This window comes from Tachypleus tridentatus, chromosome 7, assembly GCF_004210375.1.
Source record: "Tachypleus tridentatus isolate NWPU-2018 chromosome 7, ASM421037v1, whole genome shotgun sequence".
In the NCBI taxonomy this organism is placed as follows: domain Eukaryota; kingdom Metazoa; phylum Arthropoda; class Merostomata; order Xiphosura; family Limulidae; genus Tachypleus; species Tachypleus tridentatus.
In genome coordinates this window covers 79949843-79969620 of record NC_134831.1, presented here as the reverse complement: position 1 = coordinate 79969620, position 19778 = coordinate 79949843, and the positions used below count along the sequence as shown (strand labels likewise).

General features: G+C 33.6%; 2 protein-coding genes across 6 annotated transcripts in view; both read left to right on the top strand.

The window, feature by feature from the left end:
- Positions 1-2356, top strand: part of LOC143257705 (annexin A6-like) — an 81613-nt gene extending 79257 nt beyond the window's left edge. The window contains exons 20-22 of the mRNA XM_076516743.1: positions 215-273; positions 949-1071; positions 1915-2356. Of these exons, the coding sequence (XP_076372858.1) occupies positions 215-273; positions 949-1071; positions 1915-1971 (239 nt within the window). The 3' untranslated portion in view covers positions 1972-2356. The remainder of the gene's footprint in view (positions 1-214; positions 274-948; positions 1072-1914) is intronic.
- Positions 2357-11471: 9115 nt separating this feature from the next.
- LOC143256055 (protein transport protein Sec24A-like) overlaps positions 11472-19778 on the top strand; it is a 56092-nt gene continuing 47785 nt past the window's right edge. Inside the window, exons 1-3 of one of the 5 annotated variants that reach the window (XM_076512707.1) lie at positions 11511-11599; positions 13775-13831; positions 15249-15823. In XM_076512707.1, coding sequence (XP_076368822.1) covers positions 15250-15823 — 574 coding nt within the window. In that variant the 5' untranslated portion in view covers positions 11511-11599; positions 13775-13831; position 15249. Of the gene's footprint in view, positions 11761-13774; positions 13832-15248; positions 15824-19778 lie in introns of all 5 variants that reach the window. The other 4 variants (XM_076512708.1, XM_076512706.1, XM_076512705.1 and 1 more) reach the window with 4 other exon arrangements.

Genomic DNA, 19778 nt, shown 5'->3' with positions numbered 1-19778 from the left:
GCCATCATGTAGCTTTGCACAAAATTTAAAAAAAAAAAACACATTATCGTGCCTTAATTGGATTGTGCTTATTTGCTTAAGTTTCTTAGATTTTAAATTAGGTATTTCAAGGAATTTCTTTTTGTCTATACTTCTTGGTTGTCTGTTGAACAACTTGTGTAACCCATGAAATAATACAAACTATGAGAATAAGTCAATTTTTTTTTCCTTCTAGCGAAAAGTATCGAAAATTGTCCAGCTTATTTTGCTGAAAAACTTCACCAAGCTATAAAGGTACATAATTTTGTTTTGTTCAACATAAATCAGTAAAAACATTTTGAAAATGTCTAAGAATGGTAGAAATCTTTCATTTCATATTGTGAAATATAAAAACTATATACGTATATAGTTATACAAGCAAGGTCATAGCAAACCCAATACCCAGGGCCCTTTATAAAGATGCTAAGAATACTAATTTGGTTGTATTTATGTACATTTTTCATGTTAGGCAACTGATAATAATTGTGGTAGATACTTTGAATATATATAATAGTAGATTTAAAATATAACTTAATCATAAAAGAGTTATTTACTGTTTTATAGTTTTGTTTTGTTTTATTGGCAGTTTCCTATGACACACCCTGTATTTTAACATATACTACAGGAAACATTTATACTGAAGAAAAGTAGAGAAATTACCTTATATCTTAATTCTAGTAATTAAAATTCATAAAATTTTATCTCTATTGAAGTAAAGAATACTCGTTGTGGAAAGTTTTTTTTTTATGTATCACCAGGAATTTGAATAATTAAACTAGTATGTTTGAAAATTCATATGTTATGTTTTAAAAGATTTATGCAATATATTTTCCTGTTTTTAAAATTACTTTTCACATTTGTACTATATCACTACTAGATGTGATGGTTTCATTGTATTATTATATTTTAATATGATAATTTTATCTATAGGGTTTTGGTACAGATGATAAAGTCCTCATCCGAATTATCACTTCTCGTTGTGAAATTGATATGGTTCAGATAAAACAGGAGTATGAAAAACTGTATGAAAAGACACTGGAAGAAGCAATCATTGTAAGTTTAAGTTCAAAATTTTAGCATTATAAAATAAATAATATAAACAATAAATTATAGAATACAGACCATTTCCCACCATTGTTTATCTTTTTATGATAAAATTCCTGTTTTTTCACCTACATGGAATGAATGAGGTACGGGTGATATTTTTTCATTTTTAATATTCCCATTAATTAAAAAGTCATAATGCAAGTCATTATGGTTAATCTTAGAAAGATTTAAAAATTGATGTCTGGTACATTCAAGAGTAGATTATGAATACAACATAGTTAACAAGATAGACAGTTGTCAGTGTAATGAATTAGTGTGTTTGCATTTGTGGATTTGTGTTAGTTGTTGCACATACTGAGTTACCTCATTCAGAAAGTTTATTCTTTACATCAGTGTAATGTTATTAATGCCATTTGTAAAAATGGGCTTACAGCAAGTTATTGTAGTGTAGTCAGTGTAGTGTTATTAATGCCACTTATAAAAAGTGGCCTACAACAAGCTACAACATTGTTTTAAGTATTCAAACTAATTTGTTATTTTTACATGGACTGGCTGTTTAATTGTTTGCATTGAGTAACTTGAAAGAACCTGCCATTAAAAGCAATCTTATACAACTACTTTTGATGTTTTGTAATCAGTAAAGTATGAAATTATTTCTAAGTAAAGTATTGATCACAGGTTACAGTAGTTGGAGAGTTAAAGATATAATTAATTATACAAAATTCTTTTCTAGTAATAATTCTGAATGGAATTCCAGGGGATCAGGAAGGGGCATACTGAGGGTCATCTTGTTGAAATAGCTGTAAATTCTGTGGTATATTTAAAACCTTCTGTGTTATGACATTTCAGGGTGACACTTCTGGGGACTACCGAAGACTACTGGTCACTCTTGTTGAAGATGTCTAAACATTTATTGAAGATTATTCCTCCCTACAATTCCAAAATAAACTTATGAAATTTGCTCGTTTTCTTGTCAATGAATGTCATTTCTTTATTACTCTCATTAATATATCATAGTTTTTCTTTAAAATTAAGACATTGTTTTACTTTTAAAATATTGTTCAAGTTTGTAGGAGGGTGATGTATTTTATATATTAATTTGATTGTTGTTAAAACTTTTCACTTCTCTTAGGTAAATAACAATAGATATCTGCTTTGACTTGTTGAAAAATGTTAAAAAGTGGTCATTCTTATGAATCAAAAAGTTCTTGCCAATTTGACTGGAAAAGTTAGAACTTTCATTGTATTTTTTAGCAAATGTATAAGTAATAAAAAAGCTTAATAGATGCAACTCTGTTTTACATTCAATTTTATTTGACATTTTTCTATTTTTCTGCTTGAATAAATTAAGCTATAAATATTTATTTAATTATACTAGAATATAATTCATATTAAATGTACTAAACTAAAAATTATTTTTTACCTGTATATGATTTTATTAGTGTAATTTATTTTGATCTTGAAATTTGTTCTCATGAGGCAGATACAACATGGATGCACTAAACTTTGTTATCTTTAAGTTGTGAACTTAAACATATGTATATAATGTGTGTTTATGTTATTTGTGGTGTTTTTCTTTTAATAGAGGGAACCTTAATCAACATGTATAGTAGTAATTTTTGCCTAAACTATCCTCTTCTACTCTTGTTATTTACCTATGAACATTCTCTTTTTGTGGTGTGTACAGGAGCAAATGATATTGTAAGTTGTAAATCGTGAGAGGCATTTTAAAAAGCATAAAGAATTATTTTCAAAATTTTAGAGATAAAAATAGATATTTGGTCCTTTTGGAAATCCTACGTCAGGCTGGAATGAATTATTTTACGGAACCCAAAGCTTAAATGATTTTTAGAGCAAAGGTGAATTTATATACCTTTGATTGGCCTCATTTAAGCAGGTATGGTATTAAGTTGTTCAAGAGAGTCCTAGAAATATTCATTAAATACAAAGTTGCATTGTGATTAGGAAGCTTTTGAATAACTGAATTGATGGAATTTCTGAGGAATTAGAAAAGACTTAAAGTAAATGTTAAAGAATAGTTTTAAAATCAGCCAGTCAGATTTAAAGATAAGCTTAGATTTATTATTCTAATATTAAGAGCCTCAGAAATAAAATGAATAAGCTCATAGTTCAAATTGAAATGGAAGCGTATGACATAATGAGAATTACCAAAAGTTAGTTAGATCTAGAAATAGATGTGGTACAGAGAGTTTAAAACATTCTGTTTAACCCTCTGTGCACAGGCGTGGATCAAAGTGTTCGTGCCATAACCTTTTGCAGAGTGCCATTCAACATGATGTTATGTATTTCCTGTCATTTATCAACTATTAATTGTATGCTACACTGGTGTGAACAGTTTGCAGTAAATGAGAATAAATACCAGATACAATATACAGGAATACTGAAAAAATGCTTTAGATATGTATTTCAGAGGCCTTAAACGTTATGCAAACTGCATGTAGGATAAAAGTATTTTAATTCTTCACATGAACACCATCTCACACTACAATTTCTCGGAGTCAGACCAACATCTGCAGTTCACAGACATATCTTGAGAACAAACATTTTTGTAACTCATCTGTACAACAGACTTTTACATATTACTAACAGCTTGCCACATTTTGTGTAGATACACAGTAGTAGATTCAAAATTACAGTCAACATTCCTTCTCCAGTATTGGGTTGGTCCATTGGACTAACTCTTTGTATATTCATTGTAACTGATTTTGAATAGCATATTTGCAAATCATATGGCAACCATCGCCATTACAAAACTGTAGTGAAACAAAATTTATGAGAACTACATTTTGAATAATATTTGGTGATTTATAGGTAATGTAATGCCACTGAAAATGTATTGCTCTTGAGAAGGGTGCACTACAGCTCTTTTTATTTGGATAAGAGATTCAGAATTCCCAAAATGGGGATATTTTTTGCTTCTAATAGCATTGGAAAATATCTCAGTGGTAAGCATAAAGATTAATAGCAGAAACAATCCATGTGTCCCAGACAACTGTGAGGAACGTAATACAAAGCAATACCCGTCTGGAACAAGTGGCACAAGTCATCTGCACGGAAGTTGCCAATATGAATATTCATTCAACTTTTGCATATCTCAAGCAGCTAATGAATGAACTTGGTATTCATGCCCTTTCATATGTAGAACTTATGAATTTCTGTGTGATTGAACTGTTGAAACAAGTGCTAGAAAAACGACTGCCATCGTACATTAGATGGATAATGGAAATCATCAAAGTGTAGTTGCATGCTTTGGATGTGAAGACTTTACATCATTGTCTTGTGCAATAGAACTTATGCTGCAGAACTACAATGACACAGTGAAGCTCGAAGATTGTTTTCGTAAAATTTAATCAACTTCTGTAATGAATAAAGTGCATACTGCTGCAAATGAAAACATAAACAATGTAAATCAAGAGGTTGAATATAGGTGGCTTAGATAAAAGTAAATTAAATTTTAACTTCTAGTTTTCAGAAAGTCCTTTTTGAGACTATGTTATTGAATTTATCTTTGGTAAATTGGAGTAAAAAATCATAAGGTAATGTGAGGCAAACTTGTGTAATTTTTAAAGATGAATTGCTTTTAATCAGGATAGGGATTTCCCTCCCAACAATAAAGATAGTTGGGGATATATAACGCAATTGAATGTCCAAGTTTTCCAGGTGAAAAAGGTGTTGCAAATTTCTGATAATTTGAAACCTAATTCTGCAGTAAAAACAATGGGAATAGTTGAAAAGGACAACACTGTTGGTTTTCAAAAAAGTGACATGCCTGAAACAAAAGAATAGATATCTATTCTATTTAATTTAAGATAACAGTTTGAACATATAGAAATTAGTATGTTTCAGGAGCATATATTATGTTTGACAATAACTCTGAAATAAAGGCTCATGAAGCTGTTTCACTCATTGGTTCTCTATCAAAGAACTGTCCTATTCGGTGATAACCAGATAGAAGTCACAAAGTCAGTTCTTACACTGTTAGACTATACTACTGATAGCTTAGAAAGCCACAAACCCATTTCAGGTGTTAATTTCTTGACCAAATGACTACCTTACTTGCTGATAATTGAGTGTTAACTACAAAGTTTGGGTCATATAACTTTGTTGGATAATACCATATGAAAGCATGGAAAACAAGTTGCACTATTTTCTTTCAGTCAACAATTTCCTAACCATATGACAACTCAGCTTGTTGATCAGGCAGTTAATCTCGACCATATATCAGCCAACCACTGGAGCTATCATGAGCTTTCTCATCTGACTCATCATTCATTACCAGATCAGTAATATCAGTATATTCCTTCTTATTAGTTAAATTGAGATGCTCTGATACATTGTTCTTATCTTCTTCCAAAATTTATATTTTTGGTGAAAAACAAAAAATGTTCGTCTGTATTGTGAGGTGAAAGTTTTTCAATTGGCAAACTTATCAGAATACTAGGTATGTGCCTATCCAGCGAGAGCCAAGATGCTTCTGTTTCACTGACATGTACCAAAACTATACTCATTCTCTCTGCTGGAATTTCCATCCCTTGACTTTTTATTATAGCACCTTTTCTACCATACAGCAGTATTTTCTTGTTGCTGGTATACCAACTCCATGTATACGTGCAAACAGTGCTCTAGGTGGTAGAGTATCATTTCACACTTAAATGTGGACATATTCAGTAAATATCCAGTCTGTCTCTGTTCATTTGCAAGATACACCAGCATGATGTATGGCTAGTATTCATCCCAGTTAATTTGACTGGGATTAATAAACTGTACAAGTATCCACTCTGTTAAAGCAGCTAACTGATGATGCTAGGGTAGAGTGTACATTTTCACCATAACTAACACTTTTCATAACTCAGAGAAAACTGACTATAGAAATCTTGATCTGTATGAATCTCTTTAGGGGTGCCAAGTAGGATTATCTATTGTTCTGCTAACACATCAGCAGTTGGCTGTGCTAAAACGTTGACAAGTGGATAAGTCTAGACTCACTTGGTTAGCCATTAATAATGACTATTATGTACCATTTACTTTGTTATGTCTTGCAGAGAGGACCAGCAATACTTAAGGCTAGGTTTATAGAGGAGAACCAACAAATTTTTGCTATAATTTACTTCACTCCATTTCAGCTGGCTTTTCTATTGTGCAACACACACCATGCACTGTTGACAACAGGATTGAACATAGAGGCTCACACATGGTCAGTAGGACCATCACAGAATGTTAAAACAAATGTATATGTGACATCTTGGTAGTCTCTAAGTCCTTAGTCAGGAAAATGTGCTGCCTCACAAATCTAGGGACAACTATTTGCAATAGAAGCTGAGAATCATGTCTAGATAGCTGATACAAACAGTAGGTCACAGTATTATGTATAAATAACTGCTCATAGAAATGATAGAGTGCATGCAGCTGTGCTATATTCTGCAGTTGTTGGTAAAGATGCTCATGTAAATTTTGAGACCTTTAGCTGTCTTTCTTGGATCTTCTGAAGTGTGAGTTTTAGTTTTCAGTCATTAATGGAACTGCCTACAGCAAGACTGCACTGATACAGCAAGAATATCTTTTATCACAATATGATGTCCAAAATCAGGACATTCAATGATCAGACATGGTTTCACCATGTGGCAATGCCAGTTTTTATGATATAAAACTTTTGCAATATTGTGATTCAATGTGCTAAATTCCTTCTGAGATTTTGAATTTTTAAGCCAATTTAGTGATAGGTGATAGTCATCTGCTTACAGTAATGGAAAGATATCAAAGTGATTTTGACACTTATTTGGTGGAAATTAATGCAGAACCTATCTTTAAACATGCAATGCAAGTTCCACCTAGCTTTAAGAAAGCTGCACTGATTACCATATCATTTGGAACAAGCTATCTGCTGCACTTCTCCATGGGAGAAGCTCAAGCAACTTGCTGTCTTCCCTCCCACACTAACCATTCAGGTTGTCATGATTCAGTGATTTGTCTGTTTTACTGCCAAGCAAAATTTTGAGTAGCTTACACAGAAATGACACTGAAGCACTCAACCAAAGCAGACACTTTGACACTCCATATTGGACTCACTCTATTTCTGCTATAGCTGGAGATTTGCTCTTGGAAAGCTTGAACTTGATGAGAATTTGATGTTTGAGTAGGATTGTCCATGTTGACACTAGTCACAAAATGTGCTGCTTGCTGCTTTTTCTTCTACTGTGAATTCTTTGAAGTTATCACTTGAAATGTCATCACTACAGGTGCCATTTCTATTAAGGTGAAATATCTCTCAATTCCAAATGGTGACTCATAGTATCACTTAGCAATCCCTAAACAAACTTACGAACAGGAGGGGTGTCTATGCAATACACAGGCACGTTGTCGTGTCTACTGTGAAAGAAGACTAACTAACTGGTTTTGTTTATTTTATCTTGAGAGAGGAGTTAGGTGGGATAAACTTAATCTTACACTCCTAACTTAGGGACGGCTAGCGCAGCTAGCCCTCGAGTAGCTTTGCGCGAAATTCAAAACAAACAAACAAATACTTCAGAGAAAAATGTTAAGAGATAAAAACAGCAATTCTGATTGTCAATAACAAGCAAAAATCGCTTGCAACAAAAGCGACAGAGTGGGAAGCCACAAGAAAGAGAAATACGCCTCTACAACTAAACATACAAGCTGCTCATCGTCAAGCCGAGACTGAGCAAGAGCGGCAATTTCGCAGAGACACTGACAGTATCCACCATGCAGATTGCAGTTTGTAAAAACATCAAGAACACGACATTTTTGATTGATCCTTTCTGTTTAAATATAGCTGAACATTGATCCTCTATTCGAGTAATACCCGAGCAACGTCGGGTAAGGACCGTTAGTATATATATATATATCAGTGGTTTTTAACCTGGGTTCAATCGAACCCCAGGGGGTTTGGTAAGTCAGTCTCAGGAGTTTGACGGAGTTCCGTTCACCCCACGCGTATGATTCGTGACGTCATGCTCCACTTGGCCATCATTGGCTGCGGCTGATCACGACACATCACTTGGCCTTAATATCTGTGCTGCAGGGAACTTCGTGCGTTTAGCAGTCGACTTGTGACTGTAGTAATCGTGCGTCATTTGTGATTTTTTCATAATCTTTCAATCCCTTCATACTAATTATGTCGAGCAAAAACATAAAGTGGTGGAACGAATACGTACAATATGGATTCACGTGTATAACAGAACATGACAGGTGTCAGCGTCCTCAATGCATGATTTGCAATGCCAAGTTGAGCAATTTTAGTCTAGCACCAGCAAAACTAAGAGAACACTCCCTAAAGCTGCATGGAGATGTGAAATACAAGAACACAACGCTTGCTGAATTCAAGGTAAAGAGAGCCAGGTTCGATGAAAACGCTACTTTGCCTGTTCTCGGCTTTGTACCCATCGACAAACCGATCCTCACAGCATCGTACGAAGTTGCGTACTTGATTGCAAAACAGGGCAAACCACACACCATTGGTGAAGCACTCGTAAAATCAGCTGCGTTGAAAATGGCGAATATCATGCTGGGAAAAGCTGCTGAAAATAAGTTATCCCAAATTCCTCTTTCAAATGACACCATGAGCAGCAGAATAGATGACATGAGTGATGACATCTTGGCTCAAGTAGATGCAAATCTGATTTCAAGCCCAGCAAAATTCAACCTTGAACTCGACGAGACCACCGACGTTTCCAATCTAAACCAGCTTGTTGTATTCATGCTCTATGTGAAGAACGACGAGATTAAAGAAGATTTTTTTTTGTAAGCCTCTTACAACAACAACTAAGGCAGCCGACGTAAAGACACTTGTGGATGACTTTTTCAGAGAACGATCTTTTGTGGGATATGGTTTCTGCAGTTTGTTCGGATGGAGCTCCAGTCATGCTGGGACGAAACTCTGGATTTGGTGCGCTGGTGAAAACCAATGCACCACACATCATTGTAACGTATTGTGTTCTGTACAGGCATGCGTTGGTAACAAACACTGGCAGAAGTATTAAAAATTGTAGTGGAATGTGTGAACTTTGTACGAAATAGTGCCCTGAAGCACCGCATCTTCAAAGAGCTGTGTAATGAAATGGGCTCTGAATTCAAGGTACTTCTGTACCATTGTAACATTTGGTGGTTATCCCGGGGAAAGATGCTGAATCATGTTTTTGCCATGCGTGTGGAATTAGCCCTGTTTTAGCGAAAGCGCCAAAATTGTCATACAAATTGCTTCGAAAGATCTGAGTTTTTTTCTCATTTTGGCGTACATGGCCGATATCTTCAATGCTCTCAATCAACAGATGCAGGGCAGTGGAGTCAACATCATCGAAGCAGAAGAAAAACTGAAGACTTTTCAAAAAAAGCTACCGTTATGGAAACAACGAACAGAGAATGATAACTTCGCAAACTTTCCCCTGCTGGACGACTGTGTAAGTAAGATCGAAGATGTGTCTGAAATCGGAGACATTTCTGTATTCGGGAAACTGAAGCAAGCAATTGTCATGCACTTAGATGAGCTCCCAAAGTCTCTCGACGGATACTTCCACACCAGAGAGTCATACGCAGCATGGGTGAGACAGCCGTTCACGTTATGTTTTTGTTTATGTGTGAAATTCATGTTTTGTTGATTTTGTTCTTTGAACACAGTGATATTGTGTGCAACTGATGCATGGTTTATTTTGTGCACTAATAAAATATCTACTTATATTTTGAATTTGAAAAAATCATATTTTATTTTTCCAATTACGAAGGGTTCAGTGAATGCAAATACGAAATTTTTGGGATTCAGTACCTCCAACAAAGTTAAGAACCACTGATATATATATATATATATATACAAAATTAAATCTAATTATTTATGTGTATGCGTGTGTGGGTATTGCAAGTATTTTGATATATTTATTGGCATGCATTAACAGACAGACGCTAAAAGACCTTCAAGGCATTCAGATTTTCACAGAGACAGTAACTGACATTTAGACATTCATTCAGTATACTAAACAGATATTGAGAAAGTTTGATTTGGTTTGTTTTGAAATTCGCGCAAAGCTACAGTAGAGCTATCTGCGCTAGCCGTTTCTAAATTAGTAGTGAAAGACTAAAAAGAAGACAGCCATAGTCATCACTACCACCGCCAACTCTTGGGCTACTCGTTTATCAACGAATAGTGGGAATGACTGTCACGTTATAACGCTCCCACCGCTGAAAGTGTGAGCCTGTTTGGTGGGACGAGGATTCGAACCCGCAACCCACAGATTAGGAACTGATTGCTTTAACCTCCTGGGCAGGTTATGAGATCACAGTCCAAACGTTTAAGGAAACTTCTCTTAAGTTGAAGAGCACTTGTTCAAGTGTTTAACGAGACTTTGCTTGTAAAAAGAAAAAGAAAAAATACTATGATTATCAACAAGCATGTGCCTTGTTTCTTTTACGTAAAGACTCAATCAGTGAACCGCAGATGAAGGCATTGTTCTGTGAAACAGTATCTGGAGGATTCTCTTGTTATTATGCAGATCCTGCAGTCTACTGTGAAGGATTGTTTGTTTGTTTTTAAATTTCGCACAAAGCTACTCGAGGGCTATCTGTGCTAGCCGTCCCTAATTTAGCAGTGTAAGACTAGAGGGAAGGCAGCTAGTCATCACCACCTACTGCCAACTCTTGGGCTACTCTTTTACCAACGAATAGTGGGATTGACCGTAACATTATAACGCCCTAACGGTTAAAGGGCGAGCATGTTTGGCGCGACCGGGATGCGAACCCGCGACCCACAGATTAGGAGTCGCACGCCTTAACATGCTTGGCCATGCCAGGCCCACTGTGAAGGAAATCAAAGAAATCTGAAAATACCACATTCACTCATGAGAGCCCGGCATGACCAGGTGGTTAATTGCGGTTGACTTGTAATCCGAGGGTCGCGGGTTCGAATCCCCATCACACCAAACATGTTCGCCCTTTCAGCATGGGGGCGGTATAATGTAACGGTCAATCCCACTATTCGTTGGTAAAAGAGTAGCCCAAGAGTTGGCGGTGGGTTGTGATGACTAGTTGCCTTCCCTCTAGTCTTACATTGCTAAATTAGGGACGGCTACGCAGATAGCCTTCGAGTTGCTTTGCGCGAAATTAAAAAAACAAACAAACAAACACTCATGAGTTCAGTAGAAATGCGCTTTTAAATTTCTTTCTCTTAAAGTAGAAATTTTATTTTATTACTTTTAGAAATGTTCATGTTTAAAATATGTTGAGAAAAATACTTTTAGTGCTTATAATAAAATAACACTTTCTTTCTCAGCGCTTGTGGTTAAAAATCCTCACACTGCAAATTAAACTGTAACCTATTCAAGGATTTATAAGTTTCATGATTAAAAGTTTCAGTTTCTGCGGTTTGGCTCTGTGCACTTTGGGTAAAATGCCACGTTGTTCAGTTGTGCGCAGACTCAGTTGCTAACTGTATATCATTAACGGTTTAGTGTCGTTGCATACGTCATTGTAGGAGAATATGAGGACGAGTAGGCCTGAAAACGTTTATTAGGTGTTGCTATTGCTCAGTTTAAAGTAAATAAGATTATTAAATTAAGAAATGTAACTTAGTAACATATTCAACAAAATGCAATCGATGTAACTTATTATTTTTATAAGGGGATAAGAAACAGCTAATCATGTTTTTCCTCTAGTAACTGTACCCAGTAAAGCGTATGTAACTTAGGCCTAATTATATCATGTTTTAAATGTGGCTCTAACTTGCACCAGTTAGTTACGGGAGCTTTAATTTATAAAGCTTAAACTTAAGTTTTTATGCGACCTAGCAAGCAAAACTAGTACTAAAAGACTAACGTTAACAGTAATACGGTTAGTACTAGCAACAAGTAGGTTAGGCTTAAGATTTGACATCAAATGTTTTGGAAAATACTTAAAAATAAGAGTGACACTAGTATTTATCAATGATGTGTAATTATAATTTTGTGAAACTTCAATTCATATTTAGGATATTTCGTTAAACGTTTAACTTCATTGTAATAAAATGTGTTTATAAGTTATATAAGAATATGTACAAATATATTTACATCTTTAGAAAAAGCTGGAAACATGGTTTTAAATTTATAGTTTATTTTTATTATGAATAAAAACAACAGAAATAGGTCTTAGTATTTTGCCTATCAGCCTCAGATGGATTTTAGATATTGTTTTCTAATATAGTATTTACAAATAAAAATTTAAAAGCAGACAACTAGTTTAGTAAATGATATATAACTACTGCTTTAAGAAATTCAACAAATTATAATCTAACTAGTGTTTAGAGTCAAAATAAAATAGAATCAACAATGTGCATTCCTTTTTTAAAATTAGATTTAATGAAAGATAATTCCTCATTTACAAATGTTCCAAAACTTTGTAAGGGAGCACAAAAAATGAGCTAATAAAGAACATTGGTAGGGGTTGTGGAAAGACTAGTTTGAATTATTGAGTGGTTGGATGGGAAAAGAAAAATTTTTATTAATGGAGTCCAGGAAACTCATTTCTAATGGTTCACCTCAAGAGTCAGTGCTATGTCTTTTGCTCTTATTTATATTAATTAACTTGATAGGAGCATAATTAGTGAATTAGTAAAGTTTTTGGATGACATGAAATTTAGTATTTCTTGTTATATTGAGATATCATAGAAGTATTTGAATCAATTTGCAAATTAGAGAAATATCTGGTACATTGCCTTTAAATCCTATGGTGTTGCACATTTTTTAAAAAAATGACCTGAAGAAAAGTAATTTATTTTTGGTTTTGATAGCTTATGTTTGGAAATTAATAACATTTTTTTATGATCTGTTATTTCTGCATCATACATATTTGATAAATAAGTATAATGTATTGATTTATATGTTATGTATCTTAATTCAGTGCAGCTACAGTAAAATGTAGTATGCTTTTTTGTTGTTGTTTATAATAAATAACTCAGAATACATCCATTTGAGGTCAGCACAGAGAGCATTTCTAGTATCACCTTGAGAGTATTGATTGTAATACACGATAACATTTAAGTAAATTTGGAAGAATAATTAGGATTATGGTAGAAATTGGTTTGAATAATTTATCTTGAGCAAATCACAGGAAGGGTTATTTATTTATTGTAAATGCAGGGTAATCCAGTTGTGTTATCATAATTTGTCAAACCTTGTATAGATGGAAATTAAACCAGTTGTATAAGTGAAGGTAATGGTATTCTGTTGTTAGTAGCAAATACAATAGAATTTTGTTATACTTATCTCTGTATTAATCAAAGTTAAGCATGGTATAGAATACTGTGTAAAGTTTTGACCACATTATTTAAGAAAGGATGTTGACTTATTGGATAGTTTAGAGCAGGGCTACTGTAATGATTCCAGTTTGATAAGGCTATCTTGTAGGGATAGTTTAAGATCTCTCTTCCTTTCTCTTGAGAAAAGAAGGATGATAGGTGATCTTTTTGAAGTTTTCAAGATTATCTGGACCACTGATAGAATTAAAGCTCGCCACATCTTTGATTTTGAAGATAAATTAGGAGAAGATAAGTTTGAGATTTGGAAAAGACAAGCTAGCTCCAATTAAGACAGTTTTATTTTCCTAATGAGTAGTAGTAAGTGTTAGTAGAGGCCAGCATTTTACAGGAGTTTAAAAATGAACTGAGATTTTCTCAAAGTAAAGAGTGGATTGAATTTTTTTGTTATTCACATAGGGATGTGTGAGGATAGCTTTGGACCAAAGGGTTTCCTGCTATTGCTAGGTTGTTATGGTATGTTATCTTCATTAAATTTATCTGAATGTTTGCAATAAGTGTCTAAAAATATGCTCATAAATACACCAGTAAAATCCAGTGAAGAAGAAAACACATTAAGTACTATATCTGCTACATCCAGTCCAATGAGGCCTTTTGTTCAATAGCAGGGATCATTGAGCTGATTAGGATATGAGAAACAGTAGTTGTGGTCGAGAAACTGTTATAAAATAATGTTAAATGGTGTTTTTTTATATAATTGGCTAAACAGTATTAATTTTATGATGCCATAAAATTTTTTATGGAGCTGTTTTCTTTGTTAAACATTGTAATAACTGCATATTTTGAAAATGTCTGAAAGGTATTTACTGGTTAAAAATATATTTAAAGCATAATAAAAAGTGACAGAAGTCATTGAGGTTGCCTTACAAATGAACAAAAACAATTCAAATACTGGCATATATAACATCATTTGATAAATAATTTCATGGTTATAAGGAATTTTTCTTTTGTAGCTTTACATCTAACAAAGTTTATAATCATCTTTGACCTGAGTTTATGTATTTTTTTTTCTGTCATATTTAAGATTTCATTTTCAACCCTGTCCTTCCACTCATTCACTAAACTTCCTCTGGCAACTTATCAACTGTCCTTTTATTAATACAGTGAACTCATCTAAGATTTTAAACATCTGATTCAGTTCACTTCTTGTTCAGTGGGTCAAATATTTTAAGATTTTTTTTTAAAGGAGGGGCAAAAAAAGTAATGAAATTATGTATCAGTGTAATTTCTGTTATTGCTAACCTGAATTTATTGTCAAAATTACTTATAAAAGCATATTGAAGAAAGAAATTGCCAGCATGGCTTTGAGAAGTAGCTTCTTTGTATTTTTAATTTGTTTGAGGTTTTTGATAAGTTTTTTAATGCTTGGATAACATTTTGTATGTTGTTCTTGAACTCTCCCTACAAGAGTTTATGTTGGCTAACTTTGTACAGAATTGGATGAAACTGAAAAGGTAGTTTGAAGGAACAAAATAAAGGTTTATAATGAATATGTATCATTTAAGTTGGGAAAATGTTCATGAGGTCTTGTCTTTCGAAGATCTTTCTTTGGGCCTTTAGTTATTATCTGAAGTGTAATTTTAAGCATGAACTAACGTTTCATTCTTGATGTGCAATAAAGTGTAAAGTTCTTTTATAATAAATTATCATGATTTTTGTACTGTTTAGTTATAAATTTTGTGTTGAATTATGTTTTGTAAAATCTTTATTTCAGAACATTCAGATTTGGTTACTGAATATGTATATATCTTTAACCATCAAGATATAGAAGAAATAATATAATTTTTTATACTATGATTTTGCATAATGTGGCCATAAAATGTTTAATTTATGATGTAGTTGAAAGTACAGTAACATTTTTTCTGTTTTGTAGTATGTCTGCAGGACTACCCGGACAGCATACTACAGGTTCTGTTGGAAGACCGCCAGTATCTTCAGTGCATGTTAGTTATACTAACATCTCGCCTGGCAGTACTTTTCACTCAACAGCAGTCTCGTACACAACAAATACAGAGTCCTGTGCTGACAATAAGCAGCCACAGATCTTGCCTTTCCAGGAATCAAATGCAGTAGATAACTTACTTGGACCATCTTCTGGTATGAGTTCTACTACTGCTGGATATCCTGTTCCACAAAGTCAGTTTAAGCCCAGTCAGTATGCATCTCCATCACTGGTATTACAGCAACAGAATAATTATCAGGCACCAAAAGTTAGTGTACCTGGAAACTCTAATGCACCTATTCATTCTGTGCAAAATGGACCAAGATTGACACCACAGTTTCCACAAACTTCACAAATGATGTATAGAACAGGACAGCATCCTGTAGGAAGAATGCCAGGTCCACATCAAATGCAGCCTATTCAAGGTGTTTTTCCAAGAGAATCATTGCCACAGCGAGGCTCTTACCCTCGCTATCTTGGACAAAACACTTCAGTGCCTTTACCAGGTTTGTGTAAATAAAAAATATTTTATTTATTAAAAGTTTTGAAATGTGTATGTCCTTCCCATGTTTAAGAAATATACATTTCTAATGAAAAATTACTTTATGCATACTTTAACTGAGCATGAATTTTGCCTTTTACAATTTCTGAAATGAAGTTTTTCGTATAATGGTTTTCAGTGTCCTAATCTTGAATCTTAGTGTTGAGATAACATTTGATATTTTTTTGATAAAATTTATAAACGTCTTCAATATACAAGTAACAGATTATGGAGTAGCATTTACATGTGTAAAGGTTTGAGAAAGTAGGCCAAAACATGAAAATGTTTTAGTATTGAGAAATTCTAGATGATATATGCTTTGGGTATTGGTATGTGGAGAAAATCTGTTTTGAGAAGAGCATTGGTAGTGTGGCAAAAGAAAGTTAGGTATGATTATTAAGAAAATTTAGTTTTCTGTATGTTTCAGTTGTGGTGAAATCATATTTTTGTCCTGTATCATTAATATAGAGTTTAATAACAAGATTGTGATCTTTTTCGTATTAGAATTATTGAAAAACTAAAATTGAAATCTAAAATTTCACTTGATATCATTCATCTAATGGTAAACAAAGTATGGCAGATTTTCTAAAGAGACTGACTAATCTGACTCTCATTTTTATAACTTTGTTAGTAACTGAAGTACCAGTCTTTGTTTACAGAATTTCAGAGATGCCAACCATTACGATTTTGGTGTGTGCATTATGACTATATGCTCATACAGAGAAATATTACGACTTGTTGCAACTCCAAAATTATTATATATTATATAGGTCTATACAATAAAGTGATGAATTGTTCCCCCCAGGGCTTGAAAGGGGTGAAAAGAAAATTTCTTGTGAGATACAAATAAATTTTGATAATAAATAAAAGACATGGTCCAAATGGCTACTTGCGATAATCATGTTTGTGCTTGAAATAATAAAAAAATGTTTGTATCTCCGACGTCTATCAATAGTTTGAGTGAGGTGCTTCCCCATACTGGGTATGTGGGGGAATCCATAGTTACGTCATCAGTGCTTGTCAGCCAATAAGCGCTCGCGTAGATGGGTATTTCTCGGTTTCTAAGTGGCACAGAAACGTCAATGCGATCGGTCACAAGCTGGAAAAAAAAGAGGCCTCGTTCACCAGATTGTCTTGTTTCTGGCAAATCTAAAAGGACTAAAACAGTGAATCAAAAATTTAGGAAAGAGTATAGTGCAAAATATCCAGTCATTGCATCAAAAGTCAGTGACAGTCATGCATTTTGTACAGTGTATCACATCGATTTTTCTGTGGCGCATAGCGGAATAAACGATTGTTCCAGACATACAAAATCGGCATCTCACCAACAAAAGGCTGAGGCGAAGACAAAAATGATGCAGATAACGACATTTATGAGTAAGAATTCAGAATATGAAACCATAAATGCAGAAGTGATCATGCAATTCGTCATTGCTCATAATTTACCTCTAGCTGTAGCCGATCATGCAGGACATCTATTCAGAAAAATGTACCCAGACTCTACAGCCATTGTACAAATGTTGGGTTGTGAAGACGGCAAAATGATTTCAAGCATACTTACTAACAGTGTTTACAGTTTAGCCACAGATGGATCCACAGACATGGATGACTCAAAACTGTATCCAGTCAAAAATGAGCAACCTATAGTAGTAATAAATAATAATAGTTATAGTAATAATAATATAATAAACAGCTTAGAATAATTGGTCAGGCCTAGTAGCCACAAATAATAAAGGGCTCTGTCTACAATCATTACGCTCAGTCATTTGAAATAGTTGGCATCTCTGGAATTTTCCTTTTTTATATTTATGTATCAGTTCGTAAAAGTCAAGAAAGCATGATATTATTCGAATAATGTTTGTGACCCTTAAATTTTGGGTAAAATGAGATTTCCCAATGTTTCAGTTATATACCTTTATCTTAAGGTTTCAGCCTGAGGTTACAAATTTGATTTTGTAAAATATACTTTCAGTTTGCACAATAACTAATAAAGACATTCATAATGGTCAAGCTGCAGGCTTTCAACACCAAAAATAGTTAGTGTGACTGGTTGATTAAAAATCTGTTTCTTAGCTTAAAAACAATTTATTGTCTGTTAACATTTCAATCTGCAAGACAAATTACAGTATTGTGGCATTAAAAGTTCCCTAACAGTATGTCAAAAATGTTTTTTTCATTATCTATGATTTAATGTTGCAGTACTGGGTTTTGTTGATATCATGGGTTGAATTTTTTTCATTCCCAGGAAGTATTGTTGGAGAGAAATTATGTTTTGAAATTTGTAAATTTTATAAGCTATTGCAAAGTGTTATCTTGTTTGCTTGGGGAGCTACCAGTTAAGGTAATGATGATGTTAAATCTAAAAATTTGACTAAATTTCTGGAATATGCAGAACATTCATAATGTATCACTTAGAAATTTTCTGGAACTTGCAAAAACAAGACTGCTTTATTTTTATGTATGAAGACTTGGTATGTCAAGATTTAGTGAAGTATTTAGTATTAAATTTAGTATCAGAAAAAATTACTTGGGAGATTTTGAGTTTGGTGTCCAAAAAGTTATGCAGTTTAATGTTAAATGAGATTTATTGTATTTATTAATAAGGAGGTTATGTAAATTTGTATGTGCATTAAGCACACTTTTTTATGCACTTAGGCCTACAACTGCAAGAAAAATTAGCCTGCAGCAATCATTAAGGAAGAAATAATTTGTTTATCGTTACATGGACAGGATATCACATTATTTTTACCAGATAATGTTAAACAACCTTTACAACTATAGAACATTCATAATACTACTTCTGGAAGTGGGATTGCTTCAAAAAGAAAATAACTTTGACTTCATTGTGGTCAAAATGAATACACAAACACAAAGCAAGATAGGAAACTTGCTAGAGTTGATTAGATAATATAAAAAAGTTTGAAAGAAAGAGAAAAATCAGAAGAATGAGACAGAAAATTAAAAGAACAAGACAGAAGGTTAAAAGAAAAGCACAAAGAAAGATGCAGAAAAATAAAATCAAGATGTAAGAGATAGGAACTTAAAGGAGGAATTAGAAGAAAGAGTTTAGAACAAGAATACATTTGTTGACATGATCTACAAAATATACTGGAGAAGTAGAAAAATACCATCAGTACGGTATAGAAACACATTAACTTGCAAATAGGCTATAATGACAAAGTTAAAGAATTAAAGAAATCTATAACAGAATGAAACATCTGGAAAAGGAACTGGGAGATGAAATGTACAAATCAGTCACCCCTCTTTTTTTATCTGTCAGTGGATTCCAGCCTTAAACAGTTGTATATAAAATAGGAGAATCTGTATGGTTTGTACTTATTCCCATTACTGCTGTGTTGTCTTTGACTCTAGGACTTTCCTGGACTGTATTAGCCATATCACTATTAAATACAGATCCAGCTCTAGAATTTAAGTGGCTAATTCTGCAACATCACCTAATTGAGAAACTGATAAAGTGTGATGGAAAGATGGATACCAAGGGAGGCATATCAGTGCAGTTTAACGTAATTTCCAAGGTGAACAGGTGAGATAGTGAATAAGAAACTTAACATATAGCAATGATAGCTGCCTTAACCAACAGTTTTGGAATGATACACCAGATGAAAGTCTTCAGAGCAAAGTCCTGGAACAGGGTACAGAAGAAGGAAGAGACCTTGGCTGAACTTGCAGATTTGGAAAGGTTTCACAAATTTTCTTACATGGATGCTCCTCATGAAATGGACTTATTGACACAGGACAAAATTATGGATGACATATACAGGAATATGAGACAAGATTGAAGCAAAGTAGTAATATGTATTTAAAGGAAGCACTCTAGTTGGTGACTGAACTTAAGCCATTAAAGTCACAGATAGTTAAAGTTTGTTGAATCATCAGATTGGGTAGTATTGAAACATCAA